The sequence below is a fragment of the Triturus cristatus genome, chromosome 7 (assembly GCF_964204655.1).
Source record: "Triturus cristatus chromosome 7, aTriCri1.1, whole genome shotgun sequence".
Classification (NCBI taxonomy): domain Eukaryota; kingdom Metazoa; phylum Chordata; class Amphibia; order Caudata; family Salamandridae; genus Triturus; species Triturus cristatus.
The window spans coordinates 1,854,996,087-1,855,018,504 of NC_140590.1; the positions used below are offsets into that span (position 1 = coordinate 1,854,996,087).

The window sequence follows — 22,418 nt, forward strand, 5'->3', positions numbered from 1 at the left end:
ACCCCAAATTCTTACCTAAAGTCATCTCTGCCTTTCATATCAACCAATCTGTTGAGTTTCCGGTGTTCTTACCTCAACCAGATTCAGTGGCAAAATGTGCCCTTCATACTTTAGATGTTAAGAGAGCGTTACTTTACTACATAGAAAGAACAAAAGCTTTTAGGAAAACCAAACAACTCTTTGTTGCTTTTGCTCCACCACATATAGGCAATCCCATATCAAAATCAGGCATTGCGGGGCGTGGCCAAGATGGCGGGGTGAGCGGACGCTTCCTCCCGTAGCTCCTCCGGCCCGGCCAAGCTAAAGCCTTTTTGTTATGCTTTTCTCCCCCCGCTGAGGCTCAGCGCGGGAGAGGAGCGTGGCGGAACATCAGGGGCACACATTGGTGCTGTTTTGGTCCGGATCGCCCCGGGGGAACCCCCCCAAAAGTTCGTCTGAGATCAAGGGACGACGGCGGTGAGCCCGAGGGGCGGAGCGTATTGGAGAGCTGTCCGGGCGCCTCGGTTGGGCCTGGTGCTGAAAGCTGCGGTCTGGAGGGGATCTGGCCCGCCGCTCGACGGTGACTGAAGGAGCCTGGCGGGAAGGGGCCCGACGGTGTGGAGGGCTTGGGACGGGTGCCCCGGCACTCGGACTGGTGACGGCGACACCTGGCACTGCGGAGGCCCTGACCCCTAGCCGAGGTACGGCGGACTCCTTGTTGGGGCCGGATCATCTGGCCCCCTGTGCGTGACTAACGGGGGCCGGTGGTGGAACTTATTTCACGGCGGGGCACCTCGGAGGCCCCGGGGGTGTCGCCGGGCCTAGTCGGTGTGGCTTGCTCCGCCCGGCCGCCATTTTGTCCCCGAAGGAGCAGTGGTGGCGACCTCCGCTGAGCCCTGGATGCTGGCTGCACACGACCTCCCGATATTGCTGTCTTGACTACCGGAGGGATGAGCTGTTGGGACCCCCTCGCTGCGGCCCCCTTGGTTGTCTCACGCTAGCTCTTGCGGCTGACGGTGACCGGGCTCGGCCGCCATTTTGTCACCTGTGACGCAGCGACCTCACTTGTGGGGGATCCCCCGGCCCGAGTGCTTGCCGGCGGCTGAGCATCTCTGAGGCGCCTGGATCGGGGCCCGACTGCGGAGCTGACGATGGCTGGGAAAGGAGGCCCGAAGAAAGGGGACCGTACTCTGCCGGACATGCTTGGCAGGGCCCAGCACTTGCGGGACAGGACTCAGCCCTCGCCGGGGCCCTCCCGGGCTCCGGCGGATGTGACTGGAGGGGAGCCACCCGTCACGAGGGCCTTCATGGAGGAACTGTTTAGCTCCCTCAGGGAGGACTTCCAGACACTGAAGCGGGAGGTGGCCAGCGAGGTCCGAGAAGTGCGCAGAGAGGTGGAGGGCCTAGGTGAGCGTGTGGAGGCGGTGGAGACGGAGGGCCAACAGCGAGCGGAGGAGATAGTCCACCTCCAGCAGGACGTTCTTCGCCTCCGGGAACAGTGTGTGGAGCTCCAGGCCCACTCTGAGGACCTCGAGAACAGATCTCGGAGGAACAACATCCGAGTGCGTGGCGTGCCGACTGCGGATGAGGGGTCCGATCTGGGGGGCTATCTGCGGGCCCTGTTCCGAGAAATCCTGGGGGAGGCCGCGGACTTTCCCATCAGCATCGACAGGGCGCATAGGGTTGGCCGCCAGCGCCAGCCATTGGCACCCCCACCGGACATTCTGGCCTTCCTGCCCGACTTTCCACTAAAGGAGCGTATCATGGCTGAAGCCCGCAGGAAACAGCCCCTGACCTTTCGGGATCGGCCGGTGGCGCTGTACCAGGACCTCTCTGCCATCACTCTACAGAAACGCAGGTCCTTTAGGATTGCCACTGACTTTTTGCGCGAGCATGAGACGCTGTACTCTTGGGGTCACCCCTTCCGCTTGATTTTCCGGTGGAACGGGGTATTGCATCAGCTACGCTCCTTGCAAGACATTTGTGGTGTCCTGGGGCTCACGGCAGCGGAGGAAGAGGGAGCTACGCCGTTGTGGAGGTCCTCGGAGGGACGGAATCGGCGGAGGTCATCGAGGCGGCGCTCAGCGACCAGTGCGGGGCGCCCGGACTCCCCTACCATTAGGGCGGACATGGCAGACGCCCTGAGGGCGGCGGCCGGGGACTCGATCGGCTCCTCTAGCGTGGCCTTGACGGCCTAACATACACTCCGGGGGGAGATGTCTTTAGCTTCTTAACATGCTTGGCACGGGGCGGGGGGGTTGGGGGGGAGCGGGCGGAGGTGAGTGGCTGGACGTCCACTTTGCTATTTTCTACGGACTTGCCCGTTTTGGGGCTTGACTGAGACTATGGGGTGTTTGAGTTTGGGGATGGCTAGTTGCCAAGGTTGTGTTTTGGGTGGGGGAGGGGGTTGTTTTGGGGTTGGGAAGGTCCCGTCCGATGTTGTCTTTGCCCGCTTTGTCTTGGCTTGTCCCGCGCTGCGGCCCCGCGCGCCCCACCCGCTGATTCCCTACCCATTGCATGGCGCTCCCGATCCCTGCGAGGAATGCCGGGCCTAAAGGTAGTGACCCTTAATGTTCAGGGTCTGAATAACCCGGTGAAGCGCAGGGCGATCCTGTCGTTGCTGGAGGGGACGCAGGCGGACATTTGCCTTTTGCAGGAGACACACTTATTGCCCCGAGACTGCCACAGGATGCGCTCTGCTAAGTTCCCCACCCAGTTCTTTTCCTCGGCAGCGAACAAGACGGCAGGGGTAGCCATTCTCCTAGCGAGCTCCTTTCGGGGGGAGGTGTTGCATAAGTGTGCTGAACAGAAGGGGAGGCTCCTTGCGTATCGCATGAGCCTGGGAGGCATAGCATTTACGGTTGGCTCCGTTTATAGCCCAAACGAGCACCAGGAGCGCTTCCTAGACTCCGCGCTGGTGGATGTCACTGCTTCCCCGGACCGACACGTTATCTTGGGCGGAGACCTCAACATTGTCTTTGACTCTGGGATGGACAGATCGGCGCAGCGCTTCCCGCAGACGGGGGAACTGTCCCAGGCTGGGAAGGCCCGAATTGCGGACATGGACTTGCATGATCTCTGGCGCTCCCTGCACCCCACGGATAGGGACTACTCTTTCTTCTCGCACGCACACCGCACTTACTCACGGCTGGACTACCTCCTGGTGAGTGGACCGATGCGTGCCGCTGCCACGGCGGCGGACATCGGGGTCCTGACCCTGTCTGACCACTCTCCAGTTATCGGCGTTTTCCAGTGGCCGGCGGCCTCCCCCTCTCGGGGGGTGTGGCGCCTCCGGGACACACTTCTACACAAAAAAATCGGTGGTGCAACGCATCGGGGAGGTCATACAGGACTATCTCACTCACAATAGCAACACTGACACCTCGCAGGCGACACAGTGGGCGGCATTGAAGGCCGTCCTACGGGGGGAATTCATCTCTATCTCTGCAGCCGAGAATAAGGAGCGACAACTGAAGAGGGATGAGTTGACGGCTCAAGTTCGGGAGCTTGAGCAGGTCCACCGCCGTACGGGAGCGCCGAGGGTCTGGAGGCAGTTGAAGGCAGCGAGGAAGCTCCTCTCGGCTCTGGATCTTGATAGGGCGGAGTACGCCGCCTTACGTTTGAAACATGCCTACTACACTGGGGGGGACAGATGTGGCAAGCTCCTAGCACACCGGCTCCGGGTCGCGCAACAGCGCAGCGTCGTGAAAGAATTGGTGGGCGCGGACGGGGGGGTTGTCTCCGGGGACGCGGAAGTAGCGGAGTCTTTCCGCGGCTTCTACGAGGCGCTGTATGCTGAGGAGCCCTCCCCGCCACGGGAGACCGATAGCTATTTGGAGTCGGTGACCCTCCCGGTACTGGACCCGGCTCAGGCTGACCACCTGGAGCGGGACATCCATGTGGAGGAAGTGATTTCAGCTATTGCGCGGCTGAAACATGGCAAGGCCCCGGGCCCGGACGGGTTCACGTCGCTATTCTACAAGACTTTTTGCACGGCCGTGGCCCCTGTCCTTACGCGGCTGTTTAACTCTTTCTCCGCACCGGGAGCCATCCCTCCGGATCTCCTGAGGGCGACGGTCGCGGTAATCCCGAAGCCTGGGAAGGACCGGGCCCTTTGCGGCTCATACCGGCCCATCTCTCTCCTAAATGTCGACCTCAAGTTGTACACGGGGATTCTCGCAGCCAGGCTGGGTCCACACCTCCCCGACCTGGTGGAGGCGGACCAGGCTGGTTTTGTGCCCGGTAGACAGACGGTTGACAACACCAAGAGGGTGACACATGTTCTGGAGAAGGCCTCAAGGATCTCGGGGGAGCGGATGTTGTTGTCCGTTGATGCAGAGAAGGCCTTCGACAGAGTTCACTGGCCGTATCTTGAGCGGGTCCTTAAGAAACTGGGAATCGGCGATAAGTTCCGCACCATGGTATTTAATTGCTATAAGCATCCTTCAGCGTCGGTGCGGGTAAACGGGTGTAGCTCTGGTAGCTTTGCCATCGAGCGCGGCACGCGGCAGGGCTGCCCTCTCTCGCCGCTCCTGTTTGCCCTCTACATGGAGCCGTTTGCTCAGAGGATTCGTGACAATCCGGATGCTGTCGGGGTCCGGATGGGCCAGTACGTCCACACCGTCAGTCTCTATGCGGACGATGTCCTGCTGACTTTGGACGACCCTAGGAGGTCGCTGCCTACTTGCCTCCGAGAGTTGGACGCCTTCGCGGGGGTGGCCGGCTTCAAAATGAATATGAGCAAGTCGATGGCACTGGACGTGTCCCTGGCTGCGGAAACCAGGAGGGATCTTCAACGGCTCTTCCCCATGCAGTGGTCCTCGTCCACGGTGCCGTATCTGGGGATTCTGCTGGCGCCTACACTGTCGGAGATGGTTACGGCCAATTATGCCTCCCTCAGCAGGAAGATCAAGGACGAGCTTGGCCGCTGGAACAAGGGCCTGCTGTCCTGGCTGGGGCGAATCGCGGCGGTCAAAATGACGGTGCTGCCCCAGATACTATATCTTTTCCGGGCCCTTCCACTCCAACCCCCGGTGGGCTGGATACGACAAATGCAGGCTGACATCTCCCGCTTTGTCTGGCAGGGCCGCAGGCCACGCATGAAGAGGGTCCTCTCCACGCTTGCTCCGGAAGCGGGGGGTCTCGGCATTCCGGACCTCCGTAAGTACTTTCAGGCGGCACAGCTCCGCTATCTGGTGGAGTGGAGCAGGTGGGAGTCCGACAAACATTGGCTCTTCCAAGACCAGGCAGTGGCGGGCCGCACCTTACAAGAGGTTCCATTCCTGCACCGCGCGCACCGCCCCGCTAATCTTTACGCTTCCTTTGTTACGCGGGTCCCCCTGCGTGTGTGGGACGCGGTCTGTGAGGCCCGGGGCCTTACCACCTTCCCTTCGCCGCTCACGCCCATTGCGGGCAACCCGGACTTCTCCCCTGGGATGGAGCCGGGGGTTTTCTCCCACTGGGTGCAGGCGGGCTGCAGGGCACTCTTCCAGATCTATGGCCCGGAAGGAGTGGTTCCTTTTCAGCAACTCCGCCAGGAGTTCGGCCTGACGGAGCTGGACAGATTGCGCTACATGCAAGTTCGGCATTGGGCCCTCCAGCCTCAGGTGCGTGCCGCCGCTGCCCGTCCAATTACACCGTATGAGCGGTGGTTGGCTACTCGGACCTCCGACGCTAAACTGATCACTGATCTGTACAAACACCTACAACCCCCGCCGTTTCACTACTACAATCCGGGGAGGGAGCGTTGGCACAGGGAATTGGGTAGGACACTCAGCCACAAGGAATGGGACAAAATTGCGTATCGGGCGCGGCACTCTGCATACCACACGGGCCTTACGGAAACCTTCACTAAAGTGTCCACATACTGGTACTACACCCCGGAGAGACTGTATGAAATGCATAGACACACTGACAAGGGGTGCTGGCGGAGCTGCGGGCAGGAAGGTACCCTTACACACATCCTATGGGATTGCCCAGTGCTGACCGCCTACTGGAAGGAAGTTCTGGACGAGGTGGATGAGCACTTTGGCATAGAGCTGCCGCGCCTCCCGGCGTATGTCCTGCTGGGCCTCCCCAATGACCTAATGTACCCACTGAAGTCCCGCAGGGGTAGGCAGATTGCGATAGCGCTGGGGTCTGCGGTTCAGAACATTCTGATCCACTGGCGCACATCCACCGCCCCCTCCATCACCGGTTGGTTGCACAGACTCTGGCATGTGCTGGGGATGGAGAAGCTGTCGCTTACGGTTGCGGGGGAGATAGACCAATTTGAGGAGCTATGGCAACCCTTTCTAGCGCTGCTGTCCACTGAATTCCGGGAGCTCACCTGCCCGAGGTATCTTAGGCTTCTCAGGCTGCGGCCGCCGGTGACCCCGGCGGACTAGCTTACATGTGAGATGGGGACCCCCGGCGGGGGGGGGGGGGGCTGTGCGGGGCTTCCTGGTTAGGGCTACTTTGCTGCGGGACCATAGGACGGGGGGAGGGGGGAGTGTTGTTGTTTTTGTACTGGGAGGATGGGGGATGGGAGGGGGGGGACTGTGTTCTGTTGAGGGGTTGATTGGGGGGGGGTTTTATTGCTCTGCTTTTGGGTGTCGGATACGCGCGTGGGATTCCACAGCTTGTAATTCTAGCGTTCATTTACTGTGTTCTTCCCTCTGAGCCAACGCTTCACCTATTGCCAACCCTCTGGAGATGCATCCCTTCTTCTTTGACTGTATTCCACGTATCCTGCCTCCTGTCCCCCTCCCCCATGGTTTGTTTTGTCTCAATAAAAACGTTTTAAACATAAAATCAGGCATTGCAAGGTGGATAGTTAAGTGCATTCAAATATGCTACATCAAAGCTAAACACCCATTAACATTTCCCCCTAGAGCACACACTACACGCAAACTAGGAGCTTCTATGGCATTCTTAGGAAACATACGCATAGATGACATCTGCAAAGCTGCAACATGGTCTACACCACACACATTCACAAAACATTATTGTGTGGATGTGTTGAGCAAAACAACAAGCTAGTGTGGGCCAGGCAGTTATACGAACACTATGTTCGAGGCATATGAGCTGCAGATTACACACTATGCATAGATCGCCATCTGGTGTTGGGCCCGGATGTTTGCACTTGTTTTTGTCTTGGAAAGTCTTTGGAAGTCACGAGGTATGTGACTCCTCCTTTGGATCATAGTACGCATGAGCATCGGCTCCATCCTCAGATTGTTTTTTTCTGCCATCGGGCTCGGATGTGTTCTCGCGTTCCAGTTCGGAACCGTTAACGGTTTTCGCTTTCGCCGCGCAATCCTTCCCTTCTCGACGGTATCGTTTCAATCGCGTTTTCCAATGACACGCGACCCTTCACCTTCGAAGTCTTCGATTCCGGTCGTCAACAAAGGCCTTCGGGCCTACCTGAGCTTCATCTCTGGCTCATGGAAAGGACGCCATTCAAAAAGTGTCCTCGATGTGGGTCGAAGTTTCCCCACACCGAGCTACATGAGGTGTGCAACCTCTGCCTCTCACCGGAGCACGAGGCCAGAGACTGTCCAGCTTGCGCCTCTTTCCACTCCAAGAAGACGATCCGGGACTGACGAGAGCAAAGAACAATGGCTCGCTCGTCATCTTCGATCCCCGATGACATCTTTCAAGAGGGCGTCGATTTTCCGGAGCTGGGTCGGGTCGAAGAAGCCATCATCAGCGCCTCCGAAGCAGATGATTCCGACATCGAAGACATCACTCCAGCTCAAAGGGCCGTGAGTACAGATGTCGACCCCGACCCACAACCCCCTCGACACTATCAAAAAAGGCTTCGGTACCACCTTCACGTTCGGGCCCAGGTGCACACCGAGACACTGCTTCCTATGCCCCGCCTTCGGGCCCAGTAAAGAAGCCTATTAAGCCTTTAGGCGACTCGGGCTCGAGTCAGCCTATCCTCGGTGCCGACAAGCAAATTCTGGCACCGAAGAAGAAGACGTCCTCATCCACGCCGACTGCTGCTTCGACATCAAAGCACTCGGCGTCGAAGGCTAGCACTGGTTCCTCGGCACCGACAACACCCTCGGAGCCAACTAAAAAACACCCACCAACAGGCCCCGATTCTTCGAAGTCAAAGACCTCAGAACCGAGAAAACAGCAACCGGTTCCATCTAATAAACACTTCAAAACTACACAGTTCTAAACCTAGAACCACTACCGAGTCGACGCCGAAAAAACTTACGGCACCGAAGCTCTCGACTCCGAAGGATCTGTCTCCCACAGATGAACTGTGTCGTCCAGATCCTACCCAAAAGACTCTTGTGAAGGATCCTAAGACTGGTCATTTAATGCTTAGCATCAAGAAAAGACCCCTGGAAACGCCTACGCCCGCACCACCACCAAAGAAGAGAGACTTTGCTACCTCTTCATTAAGTATCCCATCTACTCTTCCTCCTCCTTCTCCTCCTCCCCACCACACCGCTCTCCTACACCATCAGCTACCCCAGTAGATGATGATGACAAAACCTCAGATGATGCAGGGGGAGGTGCGGACGATCAACCCCTTGGGGACCCTACCCCTACTGGCTCCCCTGGGATGATTACAGTGTCCCAGACGTCCCTTACACCCCACAGGATGATATTTATCCCTCCAGGCCTTCCCCTCCAGAGGACAATATCGGCTTCAACCAGCTCCTTCACAGAGCTGCCCAATACCACGGGGTTGCCCTTCATATAGACCCAGTAGAGGAGGATTTTCTTATGGACACCTTTGATACCACACAAAGGTCCACCTCAACTCTGCCCATGCTTAAAGGGGTCATTAAGCACGAACCAGAGATCTTTAAAGACCCAGTTAGAGCTCGAGTAATCAACCCGAGAATAGAAAAGAAGTATAAAGCTGCTCCTACTGACCCAGTATGCATTAAAGGCCCCGCACCACTAGACTCCTTAGTAGTCTCTAATGCAAGGAAGAGAGCAAATGCCCAAACATCAGGTGACGCACCACCACCAGATAAGGAATCAAAACTCCTAGACGCCTCTGGCAAACGCACAGCGTCACAGGCAGCAAACATTTTGCGCATTGCCAATACACAAGCGCTGTTAGCCAGGTATGACAGGGCACATTATGATGAACTTGAGTCCATAATGCAGCACCTTCCTGACAGATATAAAAACAGGGCCCATGAACTCATCCAAGAGGGTAAAACCATCACCAACACCTCCATCCGTTGTGCCCTAGATGAAGCAGATACCGCCTCAAGGGCAATAAACACCAGTGTCCTTTTGCGCAGACATGCCTGGTTACGCATATCAGGTTTTAAACCCGAAGTCCAGAGTTCTATACTCAATCAGCCTTTTGATGAGCACCACCTATTTGGCCCCAATGTGGACGTATCCCTTGAGAAAATGAAAAAGGATACAGACACGGCCAACTCTATGGGAGCCTTGCAGTTGCAAGCTCCCAGACGGTCCTTTCGTCGCTCATCCTTCAGAAGCACCCATAGAGGCTACTCCTCTGATAGCCCCTCCACCTCTTACAAGGCTCCCACCCAATCCACCTTTACTAGAGGTTACCAAAGGGGTGGTTACAGGGGGAACAACAGCAAAGTCAGAGGCAACAAATCCCGCTCTGCCTCCACCCCCACCCCATGACTTCCCTCCACTTCCCCCAGACCATTCCACTCCAGTCGGGGGAAGACTCCACCAATTTCTCCCTGCCTGGGCAAACATCACTTCAGACAGGTGGGTGCACCAAATAATTCAATCAGGCTACTGTCTCGAACTAACATCTACCCCCCCAACCATACCACCCAAACACCGTCCAATGTCACAAGAAAAAAGTGCAATAGAACCAGTTCCCCATCACCAACAAAACAAGGGAGTTTACTCCCTCTATTTTCTCATACCAAAGAAGGCCGGCTCTCTAAGGCCTATTTTAGACCTCAGACCCCTAAACCTATACATACACTGAGACCACTTCCACATGGTCACACTTCAGCAGGTCCTCCCTCTGCTTTCCCAGGGCGACTTCCTTGCTACTCTAGACCTCAAGGACGCCTATTTCCACATTCCCATTCACAGCACTCACAGAAAATATCTCAGATTCGTAGTGGACGGTCAGCACTATCAATTCAAAGTACTCCCATTCGGGGTCACCACAGCACCAAGAGTGCCTAGCGGTGGTGGCAGCACACCTAAGAAGACAGCACATCCACGTCTTCCCATACCTAGACGACTGGCTCATAAAAGCCAGTCCATACAATCAGTGTGTACAACACACTGGCGCCACTATTCAACAACTTCATGACCTGGTGTTCACAATAAACCACGCCAAGTCCCACCTGCAACCGTCCCACATGCAACAATACCTCGGTGCCACAATAGACACCTCAAGGGCACTAGCCTATCCCAGTCCCGCCAGGATAGCAAGCATGCAGGCTCTTCTCACCAAATTCCAACCGCAACACTCTCTTCCAGCTCGAGTGTTCATGCAACTCATAGGGATGATGGCCTCTTGCATAGTCATAGTGCCTCATGCAAGACTCCAGATGCGTCCTCTCCAAGAGTGCTTAGCATGCCAATGGAACCAGGCTCAAGGTAAGCTAACAGATCTGGTGTTGGTAGACGGTTGTACCCATCGCTCTCTGCAGTGGTGGAACACCAAGAACCTTTCCAAAGGGTGACCGTTCCTCGAGCAGGTTCCTCAAATAGTCATGACAGCGGACGCATCGCTCTCCAGCTGGGGAGCTCACCTACTACATCACACCATGCAGGGCAGGTGGACGCCTCAGCAAAAGTTACTCCACATCAACCACCTGAAGCTTCTAGCCATATTCCTAGCCCTGAAAGCATTCCAAAAACACATTTCAGGCAAAGCCGTCTTAGTCCGCACCGACAACATGACAGCCATGTATTATATCCAAAAACAAGGCGGGACACACTCTCTGCAGCTCTCTCAGCTCGCACAGAGCATATGGAGGTGGGCTTTACCTCAGAACATTTTTCTCCTAGCCCAACATGTCCCAGGAGTCCAAAACACAATAGCCGATTTGTTGAGCCGTCAAGCACAACAGATCCACGAGTGGGAACTTCATCCACAAGTTCTTCAACCGTTTTTTCAGATGTGGGGGCAACCACAATAGACCTCTTCGCCACCCACGAAAACGCCAAATGCCCAAACTTCACCGCCAGATATCCTCACCCATTGTCCAAAGGCAATGCGATATGGATGAACTGGTCAGACAGATTTGCGTACGCTTTTCCGCCTCTCCCACTCATTCCACTAGTGGTGCGCAAACCACAGCAACACTCCTTAACGCTCATCCTAGTTGCTCCAGCTTGGGCCAGACAACCATGGTACACCACACTGCTGGAACTCTCCGTAGTTCTGCACCAAATATTACAACTCTCTCCACGCCTCTTAACCCAGAACCATGGAGAGATCCAACACCCGGACCCAGCTCAGCTCAACCTGGCGATCTGGCTCCTGAAGTCCTAGAATTCGGTTACCTCAACCTTCCTCTTGACTGTATGAACGTCATCAAAGAAGCTAGACGGCCTACCACTAGAGCTTGCTATGCAGCCAAGTGGAATCGATTTGTAGTATACTGTCATAACAACAACACTGATCCCCTAAATGTGTCTATCCAACACATCATAGGCTACTTACTACACCTCCAAAGATGCAACCTAGCCTATACCTCTATTAGACTGCATCTTGCTGCCATTGCAGCATATCTACAAAATAGACAACATCTATCACTTTTCAGAGTACCTGCCATAAAGGCCTTTATGGAAGGACTCAAAAGAATAATTCCCCCCAGAGTACCGCCTTCACCTGTGTGGAATTTAAACATCGTTCTCACAAGACTAATGGGGCCTCCATTTGAACCTCTACATAAATGTGAGCTACAATTCTTAACATGGAAAACAGCTTTCCTAGTAGCCATCCCTTCTCTACGAAGAGTTAGCGAACTACAAGCACTAACGATTCAAGAACCCTTTCTGCAAATGCATCTTAATAAAGTTGTTCTCCGGACTAATCCTAAATTCCTCCCTAAAGTAATTTCTCCCTTCCACCTCAATCAATTTGTGGAGCTGCCTGTATTCTTCTCGCAGCCACAAACAGACGCAGAAAGAGCTCTTCACACCTTAGATGTCAAAAGAGCACTGCTGTACTACATAGAGAGAACACAACCTTTTCGTAAGACCAAACAACTATTTGTGTCTTTCTCACCACCACACAAAGGCAACCCCATCTCCAAATCTGGGATAGCTAGGTGGATTGTCAAAGATAGGGGCTTCAATGGCATTTTTAGGGAACATTCCCTTAGACGATATCTGCAGAGCAGCTACATGGTCTACACCGCACACATTCACAAAACACTATTGTGTTGATGTGCAAACTAAACAACAAGCTAGTGTGGGCCAGGCTGTACTCAAAACACTATTTCAAACCACTGCAGCAGATACTGGTGGTCGCCGCTAGGAGGGGATACTGCTATACAATCTATGCATAGTGTGTAATCTGCAGCTCATGTGCCACGAACGGACTATGCTACTTACCAGTATGCATCTGTTCTTGGCATGTAGAGCTGCAGATCTACACACGCCCACCCACCTCCCCGGCTACCTTCATCTGTTCTAGTATTATCTTACTTAGATACACCACACATGGGCATCCTTCCTGTTTCTTACAAAGCTCCATCATTTCCCTGCTGGCGAAAAACAATCTGAGGATGGAGCCGATGCCCATGCGCACTATGATCCAAAGGAGGAGTCACATACCTCGTGACTTCCAAAGACTTTCCAATACAAAAACAAGTGCAAACATCCGGGCCCAACACCAGATGGCGATCTATGCATAGTGTGTAGATCTGCAGCTCTACATGCCAAGAACAGATGCATACTGGTAAGTAGCATATTCCTTCAAACTACTGCAACAGCTACAGATTAGCCACCGCTTCAGAAATAACTGCTTAACAGTATATGCTATCTGTGCTTTGAGTCCACTTTGTCTCCTATCCCCCCCGCTATTCCTGTGGATCGGTAGGGTCCTCCCCAGGGGAGCTCATACTGTTGCTTTGAATTTTGGCTGCCTTGTGGATTTGTTTGTCGTTTCTTATATAAAAATGGAACCGCCATGTGGAGGGTCCGGACGGTGTGGCCGCCAACGCTTCTTTCAACTCCTGTGACCTCTCTCACGCTGCAGAAATTGTTTACTGACTGTATTCTATGCTCATACTGTTTGCTAGCGGCCGGCCCGAAGGTTGTAGGCCCATCTTTGTATATCTTTTGAATTCTGTAATAAAAGTTTTAAAAAAAAACCAAAAAAAAAAACAGTATATGCTAAAGCATATGATCTACAGCTCGTATGCCTCGAACAGAAAATGCTACTTACCCAGTATGCATCTGTTCTTGGCATATAGAGCTGTAGAGTCATATGCACCTACCCGCCTCCCCGGGTACCTTTACCTGTTGCAGTGATATCTTACTTAGATACAATTTACATGGACATCTCCCTTAATTACTTTACTAACTCCATCATCACCCTTCATGGCAAAACAATCTAAGGATGGAGTTGATGCCCTTGTGCACTATCAACGAAAGGAGGAGTCACCTACCTCGTGACTACAAGACTTCTTCGACCAAAAACAAAGTGCAAACATCCAGACCCACCGCCAGATGGCGATCTATGCTTAAGCATATGACTCTACAGCTCTATATGCCAAGAACAGATGCATACGGGGTAAGTAGCATTTTCCTCATTTCTTGTCCACATGGCGCACTCAACACCAGCAGAATTGCCGTAAGTGATATGCCACCGTGCCCTCCCTGTTGGGTCACTGCTCAAAGGCCAGAATCACACGACTGCACAGCCAGTCAGACGTGTCCATGAATCCAGTTATTGAACAAATACCCTCTCCTCTTAGAAGGGGAAGGGTTTCCCACACCCATTAGGGCCTAGCTTGACCCCAGCCCAAAAACCCTTTCTTTGAGATGCAGAATGTTTCCCACCCGGCAAAGGCAGTTCTCTGCACTACTTCAGGGAGATGCCTGTCCCCCTAGTACACTTTAATCAGTACGTCCTACAGTCCCTGGTCCCGTGCCCTGTAGATGGGGTCATGTGATCCCCGTACATAGGGCTACAGACCCGTGGCCGTATGGCACGAGACTGGGCCACCTTTCATGTGGGCACAATTTTGAGCCACCTTTCATGTGGACACCACTCAGGGTCACCTTTCAGATTAGGCACCACTCTGGGCCACCTTTCATGTGGGCACCACTCAGGGCCACCTTTCATGTGGGCACCACTTTGGGTCACCTTTAATGTGGGCAACACTTTGGGTCACCTTTCATGTGGGCACCACTCAGGGCCACCTTTCATGTGGGCACCACTCAGGGCCACCTTTCATGTGGGCACCACTCTGGGTCACCTTTCAGGTGGTCACCACTTAGGGCCACCTTTCAGGTGGGCATCACTCGGGCCACCTTTCATGTGGGCACCAGTCTGGGTCACCTTTCATGTGGGCACCAGTCTGGGCCACCTTTCATGTGGGCACCACTCTGGGCCACCTTTCATGTGGGCACCACTCTGGGTCACCTTTCAGGTGGGCACCACTCAGGGCCACCTTTCATGTGATATCCAGCTCAAAGGATGTGGCTGCCAAGGCTACGATCGCCCAGATCAGAGCTCGTTTCTCTCTTGTGTTCATTAATGCATCTTGAGTCATCATGTGTTCTACCTTCTGCTTCTTTCTACAGAGCGTGGCCCAGCTGCGAGCCCAAATGTACTATTAAAACAGAAGGACGACCGTCCCTACAGCACAACAAACAGCGCAGGCAGAGCAGAGACCTGTAAGACACCAAGCACAGGTGAGCGTTGAGGTTCTTCACGAGGATGCAGAGTTTGTAGCGTAAAGTTGCTCCCATCCCCCCATAAGCTGTCCACTATCCGAGGCGTCATAGCCCTGACTTGGGTTTCCAAACCCAGGATTTCTTCCAGGGGTTAAAGGGAGTTCAGCTCCTTGCCCATGCACTTTAAACTAATAGCACTTTAGGGTTGTGATCTCATATTTGTTTTCTTTTCAAACAGAAGACCCAATCATCACATCTGTCTACACAATACGAGATAAAGACCAGCCCGCACTGCAACGGAGTGCCCGCCAGGAGCCTGCGAGAAGAGACGATGTGCATTGTTCCCCAAGTGAGTGAATGTCAGGCAGAGCCAAGGGCCTCAGTCACAAGACATCTCTGAGTAGTTTGGCGTTACCCCTGCCTTGGGAGTGACTTACTCATGAATGTCACAGAGTAAGACCCAGTTACAGCTAAAAAGCTTTGTGAATCCGATTCTAAGTATTGAGAAAAACTGTGCTAACTTCAGAGCAACGGTACTATCACCTGTTCTGGTGATATAACCTGTACTGATGACAGAGCGACCTTACTATCACTAGTGTTTATCTAGTGTCACTGCACATGATCCCCTGTAACCTCTACTGTCACTGCATGTGCAGGATTGAAGGGGCAGTATCTTCCCTCACTCAGAAAGGGTCAAGCCATCAGAACACACCGTTGATGACAATACAGAAATGGATGGGACAATTCCGCAGACCTGCATGATTGTCAAGTGCACTGGAGTTGAAACACAGGGCTAAATAAAAAGATGGTCAGGCCAGGAAGCTGCAATGTTTCCAAGCCTTGCAGAGCAGTTTTGTCTCAACCATATTCCACAATATTCAGAGCCCCGCGGGCATTTTGTAATACGGAACAATGTTGATTTCAGGCCAAAGGACCCAGCCTTCATTGTGTCACAAGGTCAGGACTTAATCTGTTATTTTCGTCTAAATACTGTCACTTGTCTCTTGTATTACGCCATTAACCTTGAATCAACATTCATCCTGTGTCCCACTGCATACTTCTCTCTGCAGAGCAAGGCCCGGCTGGAAATCCAGGAGTATTATTAAAAGATGATCGTTCTGGTAGAATAATAAGCAGAGCCGAACCAGAAACGGGCAAGAGTCCAAGCACAGGTAAGGTTCGCGTGGTACCCAAATTCGGAGCTGTTTTAGAAAACATAGCAGACTTTTTTAACAACAGCACACTACACAGTCTGATGTTTCGGTGTTGGTTGTAAATCAGAATCCTTCTTCAGGGGGTTGTTTGTAATGGACTTAGTTCTGTCATCATGCACTTTCTAAGTGTGTATGTGTGTGTGCAGTATTTGTAAACTCCTACCCTAGCTGAAAGGCAGTGACCCACTGTACAGTGCCAGTGGCAAAGAGAGACAAGCTGGGTCTCGCTGCGGAGGTCCGAGAGGGCAGGTGGAGCATTTACTTAGGGCCTTATTTAGATCTTGGCAGACTGGTTACTCCGTCACAATGGTGACGGATACCCGTCCACCTGGGATTGATGTTTTGGCGGACAGGATAACCTGTCCGCCAAGATCTAAATCAGGCCCTTAGTTGGGATGTAGTGTTCTTTCGAAAGGTTTGTCTCCTGCTGTTTCCTTCATTGAAAAAGGATAGGGTGATCCTGATGGATACACTCATGTTGTTCCAGATCCTTGTGCTAGGAAACTGGGATCTTGCTGGAGTTTCTGCCTGGTATGTGATGCAACTTTGATTGAAAGTGCACTCAGTTCCTGCTAACTAGGGCCCCAGTATCAGAGCTCTTTCCCAAAACTGTACAATTATTCCCCCATTAGCAAAGCCTTTAGCAACCTAGTAAATTGTACCCCTGGTACTAGGGCCTGAGTCACTAAAGAAGCACATATAAGACTACCATTGCAGGCTGCGAGTCCTGGTGCAGGCAAAATTGAAAACATGGCATGTCACACATCCCTGTGTGCCATGCGCCCTAACACAGCATGTCGTATTTGTAAGTCATGCATACAGCAGGCCTGACAGCCCTAAGGCAGGGTGCTGAATATTACGTGTGAGGGCATACCCGCATGAGCAGATATGCCCCTGTGCTGGTCAGTCCTATTACTGCCAGTGCAAGTGACCAGGGAAGCCAATTTAAGACATTTACTGGGCACTTGTGAAAACAAGTTCCCCAACCACATGATGGCTTCACTGACAGTAGGGATGTTTGGTAGCAGACATCTTGTATAGATATACCCACACTGATTCAAGAGATTGATTTACCAATACATGCTCCCAGAGGGCACCTTAGAGGTGCCCCCTCAAAACCTACCAGCCTCTGGTGTGCTCCCGGACTGGTTTCTGCCAGCATGCTACCCAAGACACTGTTCTGACCTCCTAGAGTGAGAGCCTCTGCTTTCAGGAGACCCAGACCAAAAGTCTGTTGGAGAAGAGGGCGTCGCACCCCCTCCCACAGGATGAACTGCTGATTAGCCTTCCTAGACAGGCAAACTTCAAAGGGCTGCCGCCTTTGAAATGCAAATCTAGCCCCCTCTCACAAGAGAGGAAGCCGCCCCACATTGTCCAGGGACCCCTTAGCACCTGGACAGGTGGGAGTATTTGCTAGTCAGGTAGGCGTGCCACCCCCAGGGTAGTATCACCCCTAAGGTGGGCTACTGTGAGCTGGTCACCATTTTTCAAAAGTAGCCATCTTTGTGATGGCATACATAGGAATTCTGAGACAGGGTTATGCCCACTTCCCATAGGAAGTGGTCATATAGGGTGTGTAGTACCTCAAGGGTCAGTAACCCATTGGCTACTACCATACACTCCCCTAATGCACATAACTTCTGCATTTAGGGGAGCCCCTGGCATCAGAGAAGCAGATCCTTACGACCTAAGAAGAGAGAGGACACTGAAGAGACAAGAAAGCAGAGAGTAGAAGCAGCTGTCCTGCTACCAACCCTGCTGGCCTGTCTGCATCTCTCAAAAACTGCGCCAAAGTACACTTGTTCTGCAGCTGTTGAGAGGACAGCCTGCCTTCGATAAAGACTTAAGACCTCCCTTGAGCAGCAGACCTTTTCTGAAGAAACTCCAAAAGAGAAGACTCTGAGGTCGCTGGAACTGTCAAAACCTGATACCCAAAGTCACCACTGCACCCATCGCCTCCAGCCCGAGTGGAAGTGGGCCACTGGTGTCAACAAGGTCCCCCAGCACTCCAGAGAGTGAGTTCATTGTGTTTTCGCCCCCCCTGGACCCCCCCCCCCCCAACTGTGACTGCTCTGGTAAGGAAAACCCCAATGCTTAAGGACACCCTTGCACCTGTTCCCCCTGGTTCTTGGTGAAGAGGACCAAAAGGTGTCCCCCAGCCTGAGCATCGCAAGGCCTGAGTCCACTTGCTGGTTCAGCCTAACTGGCCTCCTAACCAGAGTCTGCAGCCTTTTTCTGCAGCGACCGATCTCCATTGAAATACATTGGGCTCCCGACAATGTTTTGCACTCTGCAGTCGGCCACCCTCATGCTGCTGGTGGTGTACGTACAGCTGGTGCTGCATAAGATCTTGTCCACCACTCACCTTAACTCCTGGAGATTGGTCTTGTAAGTCACTGTACTGTATCTGTTTGCAGAACTTGTTCTTCCGTCCTTAAGATAACATTGCAGAACTAAAAAATTGTACTGTCTACTTTTTAAAGTGAAAAGAATGTATTTTTAAAAACTCACTTACCTGAAAAAAAATTCTCTGCTGCCTAAACATATATAAAGGTATTTGGTATTTTTATAAATTGGTGTGGATCTCCTTCTTGAGTCGTGTTGCCATTTTTATCATTGTGTGTATTTGCAAGTGTCTTACACTCCTCTGTGTTAAGCCTAAGGCTGCTCGACCACACTACCCCCTAATAGAGCACTTTGGGATTGCTTAGCAAGCCGCTGTCCACTCATAAGTGAATCCCTGGACTCTTTACATCCTTACATCAGATTCTTAATGTATCACATACAGAGCCAGCTTCCTACACAGGGTGGGATGACAAGGAAGCCAAATGCCTACTTTTTTCTTTCTTGCACTTCTTTATCTCCAGTCTGATGCTGTCCTTGGAGGAGAGGAGAAGGTGCGTTTGTTAGCTAGGTAGGCACGGGTAGCAGACGTGACAGCCTTCTGGATGATACAGCTGACCTTGAACATTGTACAGACAGACAAAGGGAGTCTGTGGAGCTGCATGACGGTGGGAGTGATGTGACCATAGTTCTCTGGCACTTAATGTGATGTGATGGGTTATAATGAATACCCTTAAGAAGGGACAGTGTAGAGTCTGGGAGGTCACGCAGCAGGGTTGCCACCATCCAGATGCATGAGTAGTAGAGTTTGAAATGCATTTATAAAGTTGCATTCTGGAAGGAATCATTTATCTTTCTTTAGTAAGAGACCAACGCTGTGCTGTGCTATACAGGGCTGAGTGAATCAAAAAGGGCATCCTTAATAAACAAGAGCTGACGCCTTATTAATAAGGGTAGAGCCAAGTTTTGAGAATTTTTCTGAATTTTATCTCATTGGGTTCTAATCTTAATTCTTTTGTCATAGAGTTCCATAGTTTGGAGGACAGATAAGAGAATAATCTCCCTCCCCATCTGGATCTACGAGCACTTGGAACTTTCAGGAGCCCTACATTAGAAGATCGTAGATTCTATTGGGGGTATACGCTGATAAAAGGTCCCTAATCAAGGGAGGCCCCCTCCGTTCATACTCCTGTTGGTTCAAACAGAGGGCGTTAAACTTTGTCCTTTACTCCACTGGAAGCCAGTGCAGGGAGGACAAAGAAGTTTTTACATAGTATGGTAGCTTGTAAATAGTCCTAGCCGCTGCATTTTGAGCCCCCTGTAGTCTCCTGATGACCGATTTAGGAGATCCCAAATACAAAGAGCTTCCTTAGTCTAGGCGAGAAAGAATGAGTGCCTGAACCAGAATTCTCCTAGATTGTGGGGAAAATAGATCCAGAATTGTTCGAAGATTACTCAACATGGCAAAACATGAGGTAGTCCATTTCATGGCTTGGACTTCCATTGTTAGAGAGAGCAGGAGTCAAGCTGTCTTTGTTTTCTTGGTGATGCGTTCCTTACAGTGAGGATGGTGTCAAAGGTAAATCCGAGTGACTTGGCCTTGGTTGAAAGTTGGGATTTGAATTTGTCCGGATCCAGGTTTGAACTATGTATTGCTTGTTGTTCGTTGTGAATCGGAGGAATTGGGTTTTGATGGAGCTCTTTTTCAGATAGGTGCTTGAGGCACAGGATATCTGGAGCTGAAGAAACATTCATGTATAGTTGTGTGCCATCAGCATATTGAAAGGTTTCGATGGTGTTATTGGTGAGCCGTGTTCCAAGAAGTGCCATGTAGAGTTTGAAGTTGACTGGGGGACGAGATGGATGCATGTGAGGTCTCCGCAAGTGATGGGGAGCTTCTGGGGCCTGGAGTAGCCTATGTGATGAAGTGTCTGCAGCTGGAGGTGTAGGAAGACATCACTAGAGAATTCCATTGGAGACCTCAGGGTCTGGCTTTGTCAGGGAGAGTCGACTAGATTGAAGGAGCAGATAGGTTCATCTGTAATAGAAGGCAGGGGTCATCTGCTTCTGTTGTCTATAATTTGTAAGGTACATGTCTCCAGCCTGCTGTGTGTTCTCAATCTGGATTGATGGTCATGCCGGAGAAGCTTGGCACAGATGTTATCTTGAAGTTCTGTGTAGACAGCGTTTTCAAAGATCTTACGTGAGGGTGAGTTATGGGCTGGTAGTTGGTGAGGTCATCAAGGGTCTAGTATGGGGTTCTTTAGGAGTGGGAGGGTCTGGCCTTGTTTTTCACAGATTCTGGGCAGATGCTTTATGTGAAGGAGGTGTTGACAGTGGTAAGTAGGGGTAAGAAAGCTTCACGGTAGAGCTCTTTGACGAAGGGTGAGACATCCTCTACATTACAAATAGCTTTGAGGGAGCTGAGGAGTTTGGCATATCTGTGAGTGAAATGGGGTACAAGGATGGCCATTGTGGGATGTATAGCCACTTGTTTAGTCAGATGTGGTGAGTTGTTTGCATGTTGTCTCTCGGAAATTATTCGCACATGGTCATCGGAGGGTTCTGCTTGGCACATCAGGAATTCTATTGAGTTTAATGTTACTTGCTTGCCTAGGGTGTGGGATCAGGAAAATATATTTCAGGGCTTCTTTTCTTACGAGTCTGGTCCACACACTGGCTATCAGCAGGAAGAACTAGGATGTGTGAGGATGTGAAAGTGAGCAGTGCTACTGTGATGAACATCATATCAGGGCTGTGTATGGTGATGAGGTCTCTAATTTGTGAAGCCCTGCAGAGCATGCATTGATGAGCTCGGGTCCGAGGGTGTGTTCTCTAGTTTTGAAGGTGTGGGGGATGTGTATCATGTTGGATATTAGATTGGATCTCTGTGTTGTGAGAATGTTGTCTGAGTGCTTGAATGTTTAGTTGTCATTGTAAGGAAAGGTAATGATGGGTGCTGGACCAAGAATAGAAAGTCTTAGATTTTAGGTGCTTTCTGAGATTGCAGTTGATCAGGAATTGTGGGCCAAAGCCATTCGTAACCATAACAGGTCCAAATAGGAGAGACCCTTGTCGGCTTTTGGCTGGAAACGCCTGGGCTGTGGGATGCTCTGAAGAATTGCCTGAAGTAAGGAAATCTGCAGGTGTTTTGTCACTTGCAGATTACCGTAGTCGGGAATGGCTTTGGTGCTGGTGAGTCCCCCGAACAAACCATCGGGATAGAAGATTCGCACTGTGATAATCCTTATAAGGATCTACGAGGCGGGGGTTTACGTTGTTTGGACAACTGTTATGTTGAACATATTTGTAATTTTATTAGGGTGTAGCTGATGGTTACCTTGGTGCAAAGCTTATTCCTAACATAGTAGGTCCGAGTTGCTGACGGGGGTAAAGTTCATAGGCCTGATAGTTTATTCTGAAAAGTTATGATAAAGGTAGTAGGCCTGACATATTCGTTGTGAAAAGCATATGTAGGAGCCAGTAGGCATTTACGGGTGGATTGTTATTACACCCTACTGACAGGCATTTAGGGGTGGATTGTTATTTCACCCTACTGACGGGCATTTACGGGTGGATTGTTATTTCACCCTACTGACCGGCATTTACGGGTGGATTGTTATTACACCCTACTGATAGGCTTTTACAGGTGGATTGTTATTACTCCCAACCGATAGGCATTTACGGGTGGATTGTTATTACACTCTACCGACAGGCATTTACGAGGGGATTGTTATTACACCCTACCGACAGGCATTTACTGGTGGATTGTTATTACACCCTACCGATAGGCATTTACAGGTGGATTGTTATTACACCCTACCGATAGGCATTTACGGGTGGATTGTTATTACAGCCTACCGACAGGCATTTACGGGTGGATTGCCATTACACCCTACTGACAGGCATTTACGGGTGGATTGTTATTACACCCTACCGATGAGCATTTTGTTAAATGTATACTCACAGATTACCGTAATAGACAAGGGTTTTGGTGCTTGTTACAAACCGTGAGTAAAGAAGATTTCCACTGTAAGAATCCTTGAAGACCCACTA

General features: G+C 51.7%; 1 protein-coding gene across 4 annotated transcripts in view; it reads left to right on the forward strand.

The window, feature by feature from the left end:
• LOC146813458 (uncharacterized) overlaps positions 1-22,418 on the forward strand; it is a 315,417-nt gene that overhangs the window by 145,513 nt on the left and 147,486 nt on the right. For all 4 annotated transcript variants that reach the window (XM_085620215.1, XM_085620214.1, XM_085620216.1 and 1 more), the window contains exons 7-9: positions 14,713-14,823; positions 15,044-15,154; positions 15,876-15,977. In XM_085620215.1, the coding sequence (XP_085476341.1) occupies positions 14,713-14,823; positions 15,044-15,154; positions 15,876-15,977 (324 nt within the window). The remainder of the gene's footprint in view (positions 1-14,712; positions 14,824-15,043; positions 15,155-15,875; positions 15,978-22,418) is intronic.